This window comes from Camellia sinensis, chromosome 12 (assembly GCF_055761805.1).
Source record: "Camellia sinensis isolate YWXY chromosome 12, ASM5576180v1, whole genome shotgun sequence".
Taxonomy (NCBI): Eukaryota; Viridiplantae; Streptophyta; class Magnoliopsida; order Ericales; family Theaceae; genus Camellia; species Camellia sinensis.
In genome coordinates, this window is record NC_138972.1 from 135558066 (window position 1) to 135563992 (window position 5927).

Below are 5927 nucleotides of genomic sequence, written 5' to 3' on the forward strand. Positions count from 1 at the left end.
AATAAAATAAAATAAAAAACCTGTTATGCTTGGTTGTACACACAGACCTCACACACACAATAATTTCTCCATCAAACCTAATTTCACACACACACACCTTATACTCATTCACGGGACTGAGTTTCCTCATCGCCGCTGCTAACATTTCATCGATTCACACACATCACCGGTGTGTCGATCGGCTCACCGCCGACAGCCTTTCACTACAAAACTGATTTGATCACATAGTTATTGATATCCGATCAACGTGATATTTTACAGGTATATAGTACTCGATGAATTCTACAAATTAAACGGTTTGAATTATCAAAACGAAATCCGTGGTGGGCCCCCCACGAACCCAACAGTACACTCCAGTTCTAAAGCCTCATCCTATTTTTTTTCGTTTTTGTTAATTTGCGACGACCTTTCAAACCATTGCAAAAAATTAATCTGCTAATATTCCACTAATACTACAATAATACATATAGGTCACACCTAAAAATTTAAAACCATCCCACTTTTAATTCAATGTGTGATAAAAAAAAAAATGTGTGAAGTGACTTTTTTTATTTTTTATTTATTTATTTCAACAGCCCACACCCCACAAAGAAACAAATCATTTTTTATTTTATTTTTGAGATTCCAAACATATCTCTCAATCCTCTCTCCCTCTCACTCTCTCTTCAAGCGCTAACCCTAGTCTTCTGCACATACTTGATCGCCTGACACCCGTTCGACCAGCTGAGAGTGACCAGCAGCAGCGATCGGCGATCGGCGGCAATGGCAGCAATCGGCGAGCAACAGCGGCGACTGAGGTATTTTCTTCTCTTCTATTTTCTTCTTCTCTTATCTTCTTCTATTCTTCTACTATTTTGCTAATTCGATTTTTGTTAAAATCAACCCTTGATTTTCGATTTTTGTTGAAACTAGCCCTTGATTTTTGTTGAAATCAACCCTTGATTTTTGCTCTATATATCTCTCTCTCTCTCTGCCCCCTCTCCCCCAATTTCAAACCCTAACTATAATTTTCGATCTCTCAGATCTCAGCCCCTTCTCTGTTCTATATCACAAAAGTCATTTTGATTTCATTTCGCTTATTTTGAAGTGTTTCATATGTTAAAAATGCTAAATGTTCGATGCGTTCATTTACATGTTTGTTTATCTGCATTTTGTTGATCTGTACCTGTCTTTCTCTCTCGTTCACTCATCATATTATTTTCCTTGTGGCCTTCACTCCGTGTATTTAATTCAATTAAAAATATGAAACCAGGTGCCATAGTGATTCTCTTATGTTTTGAATGACTTACGATTGAAATTTGCACTAATTAAATCAGGACATCATGTCCATGAGGGCTCATCCAAAAGCCAACCCATTGGATGATAAGTGGCATGTTAACAATTGAGAATAGTCCAGGACACGTTACAACTTTTATGTTGATTTCAGCTTCTGAGTCATGAGCTGTCACGTGTTTGGGTTTTTAAAACTCCTTTTTTTTTTTAACCTTAAAAGTGGACTGATACGTCTTTCAGTGATGGGTGTTTTGGTTATATTAATTTAGGTATTACTGATAGCTATTGGAATGAATAAATTCTTTATAATGTGAATGCTTTCATGCTTTTAACAGTTGCAGCGGCAGAGAGAAAGCAAAGGACAAGAATAAAAAATGCATTGCATGAGCTAGGTGGAATTTTCATCCATCTGAATCTTCAATGAAGTTGTGTGAGGTTTGAGTATATCTTCGCCTGAAATTTGAACCTATTTGATCTGATTAATTCCTGTCATATCATCAGTTGTAAATATTCCATCTAAATACCGAAGAAGTTTGGTCGATTTCAAGACTATATGTATTTATGCTACATGAATTCAGGTGCTAGGGGTGTCTGATGCAGGCATCTGTTCAAGTATATTTATCTAATTCTCAAGTTAAGGATATACTAAGACACCTAGATTTCATATTTCTTAAATCCTCTTTATTTTTGAAGTGTAAAATAATATTTACATTAAAATAACATTTTAGTTATGTGGTAGACTCGTTATACAAGCTTGGGTGGGTGTATGCACATTTAGGCAATATCAAACACATATCTCAGACTATTACTTAACTGTGAAAGTGTCCGACGAAACTTGCCAAAATATTTTACAAATTTGAAAGAGTCCATAAAACTTAGTCCATGATTCTTGAAAAACACCACTGCTGAGGACATGACAATCCTAACTCATCTGTTTGTAATTGCCGGCCCCCTAATTCCAGTGATTACTTACATCCAATGGCTTATTATTTAACTCTTAGGGACAATCAAAGTCATTATGGTACAAATTATCCTTGTGAAGTCCGCCATTTGGCAAAATAACAAATTCCCCACCGTAATATGAACATTGGGATATTCTCCTCCTTCCACAATCACAAGCACTCTGAACAAATAGTACTAGAACTCTCACTTCCTCAAAATTGCAACATATTTGCTTACCTACCTGCATCAATCCTTTTCTCATCATCCAAAATGAATAGAATCTCTATCTGGGTAGCCTTGATTTTGTTCTCTCTCCTCCACACAACGAAATCCAACATGGTAGAAATCAGAAACTCATTAATGATTTTTTACAGAAAACTCTCAAACAACAGTAGGCCATCTGATAGTATTTTAGGTTGGAATATGACCTCTGATCCTTGCAAGGATTCATGGTTTGGTGTATATTGTGATGAGCAGGCTCTTTCTGTGAAGAAAATCGACCTTGGTGGCTTAGGTTTTACCGGAACTTTCGATGCTAGCACTATTTGCAATGTTCAATCTATTGCCACATCTCTTACTATTCTTGGTCTCAGTAACAACGGTCTTGGTGGGGGGAACCTTGATCAGATTGCAAGTTGCAGACAACTCACCCATCTCAATTTAGGTGGGAACAGGTTCTCAGGTAGCCTTCCCGATTCTCTTTCCATGCTAAATAATCTGATTGGACTCGACATATGGCAGAATAACTTCTCTGGTTCTATATATGATAATTCAGCACCAAGGCACACTATTGCCTTTTGACACTGGAAAAGTTCCAGTGTCATATATTCATTCAAATTCACTTCTAAATGTTCCAAGGTACTTTGTGTTTAACACTGACATTTTTACATTTATTCCATGGTTGTTAAACTAAGCTAGTGAATTATGAAACCCTTATTGTGGAACCATGTATTATTGGATTCATATTTTCATTGACTGTGATAAAGTTTTCTCCTATTTTAAAACTTGCTATGTTAATTTCTACTTTATTCCGTCTTTTAGGATAATGCTGACAGTTCTCCACCTGATGAACATGCAAATAGCACAGCAAAATGAACAAATTTAGTAGGGGAGAGTGGGGAAAGTTCAGATTCTGATGGACAAGCTTCTTGGTTAGTATATTATGTTTATATGTTAATTTAGTAGAACATTTCTTCTTCAACTAGGGCAGAATAAAAAATTACTTTTGACATTTAGGCACAAGGTTCCGGGAAAATAGTGAAATATGCATCTAAAGGCCCGAAAAACATCACAAATACCTTGAGATTATCAGAAACTATCATGAACACTTTGGGAGGGATCAACATAAGTTATGAAAACTGCAGAACAATCATAGGACTCTCGGTTGGAAAACATTTAGCCTTGAAAATAGGCCGTGAGGGAGTAAAATCTTGAAATAGTCGTTAAAAGGCCGAGAAATATCATGAACACCTTGGGAGGAACTAATGTAAGTTGTAAAAATTTACGAAACAAGCACAGTAAAATTTGGTTTCAAATTTACTTTGAAATTTTTGTTTTCTCTCTTCTAGGTTGCATATTAACATATTTAGTGAATGGTTACCTTAACCTTTTGTTGTTGTTGTCATTTTTTTTTTCTTTTTTAAATGGCAGGTTGGAGATGAACGAATTTGGTGACCTGCATAGCAAGAGTTTTTTTGTTGATATTACCAGACACATCCATCACAGTGTAGTTGTACTTTTTGTTGATATTACCAAACATGTATTTTGACTATGTGGTTGTGGGTTATGATTATATTGTGTTGGATCTTATCTTTTTGTTGATATTTTATTGAATAGATTAAAAGAACAGGTTGTTGTTGATATTGCCAAATGAACAGGTTTTTGTAATGATTTGTAATGGGTATTATATTCAGCAGGTTATTAAAATGCACAAATTATTTTGATTGTGTTGTAGTTTTTGATTTTACTAGAATAGATGTTATCGTTTGGATGTTATATATTAATTTCTTGATACTATGAGACATTTATTTTGCTTGGGTTGTTTTATGATAATGAACAGTTTAATTTTATATTGATTTGTATTATATATTTTATTTAATAGATTATTAAAATGTACAGGTATTGTTTATTGAAAAAAAATATATAAATTGCAAATATAACCCTCCCCTCCCAATTTTTAAAATTTATTTATTATTGGCGACGAAAAAAAATTGACACTAAAACTTTCTAATCCTAACAAATAATTTCGTCACACATATTCACTATTTCCTCACTAAATTAAAATATTTGTTGACAAAAGTTTTCGTCACTGAAGGATTTTTTTTTTCCATGTTTTGGTGATGATATTTTCGTCACTAAAAATTCTATCGCTATTTTTAATGACGAAATATTTTGTCACCCAAAACAAATATAATAATATTTTATTTAATGTTAATGACGAAATGAACGTTATAGGTGACAAAATATTTAACATTTAGTGACGAAATATTTCGTCACCAAATGTCAATAATAGGTGACAAAATAAATTTCGTCACCAAATGTCAATAATAGGTGACAAAATAAATTTTCGTCATCAGGTACTTTTAGTGACGACGAATTGATGACGAATGTGGTGACGAAATTATTTCGTCACAGATCAATTTGGTGACGAAAATTTCACTATTGGAGACGAAGTGATTTTGTCATTAAAGAACCATTTTGTTGTAGTGAAAAAATAAATTATTTACTAAAAAAAAATGAGACCACTTTTAGCGACTAAATCTATTTTTTAGTCGCCAATTCTATAGTTTTGGCTACTAATTATATTTTAGTCACTAAAAAAATTCATTCCCGCCTAAAAATAACCACTTTTGGCGACTAAAGTGAATTTTAGTCGCCAATTGTACACTTTTAGCTACTAAATTTTTTTAGTAGCCAAAAACCTTCACTTTTTGCTACAATTTATTTTTGTCGCTAAAACACGTATAATCGGCGACCAAACTATTTTTTAGTCGCCAAAACCTATATTTTTGGCTACTAAATGTTTTTAGTCGCCAAAAACCTTCACTTTTGGCTACTAAAATTTTTTTAGTCGCTAAAACCATATATTCGGTGATTAAGCTGATTTTTAGTCGCTAATAACTAATTTGGCTACTAATTCCATTTTAGTCACCAATTCTGCTACTTTCAGCGACGAAAATTCTATTTTTAGTCGTCAATTCTGCCTTTTCTTGTAGTGGTAAAATGTGAATAAAATATATCTACATTTCACTTGATTTCACACACATTTTTCTTTTCCCTTTCTGAATTCCTTTCCAATCCCTCAATCAAACACAACCTTAAAAATAAATTTCATTGTTGTAAACCAATCTGGTTCACGCTTTGTGAACAAAATCAGCCTCCTAACTAAAATATAGGAGAAGAAAATCAGGAATCTAACGTATAATATCTTTTAGACAAACCTTTTGCATGTTACAGACAACTTCCAAAATAAAAAAATACAAAAATTTCTCCCTTATTACAACACTGACATTTATTAAGGATCCTTGATTTTTGCTGAGGCTCTTGTAGCCGAGTGACATATAGTTCCGCCTTAGGGTGCGGTGAGTGGAAGGTCTGAGGTTTGAGTTGATGGATCAACAGCGGCTCTTTTAAGTTATAACCTAACTTTACTAACATACTAACATTTTATCTTTAACAACAAAAACAAAATAAATAAATCCTTGATTTTCAAA

General features: G+C 33.6%; 1 protein-coding gene across 1 annotated transcript; it reads left to right on the plus strand.

Moving 5' to 3' along the window:
* The first annotated feature begins 602 nt into the window (after window positions 1–602).
* Window positions 603–4140, plus strand: LOC145804281 (receptor-like protein kinase 7). Its single transcript, XM_082897983.1, has 4 exons — window positions 603–797; window positions 1608–1707; window positions 2692–2896; window positions 3865–4140. The coding sequence occupies exons 2-4, from the start codon at window positions 1693–1695 to the stop codon at window positions 3873–3875; spliced, it is 231 nt and encodes a 76-aa protein (XP_082754109.1). The 5' UTR covers window positions 603–797; window positions 1608–1692; the 3' UTR covers window positions 3876–4140.
* Window positions 4141–5927: the final 1787 nt, after the last annotated feature.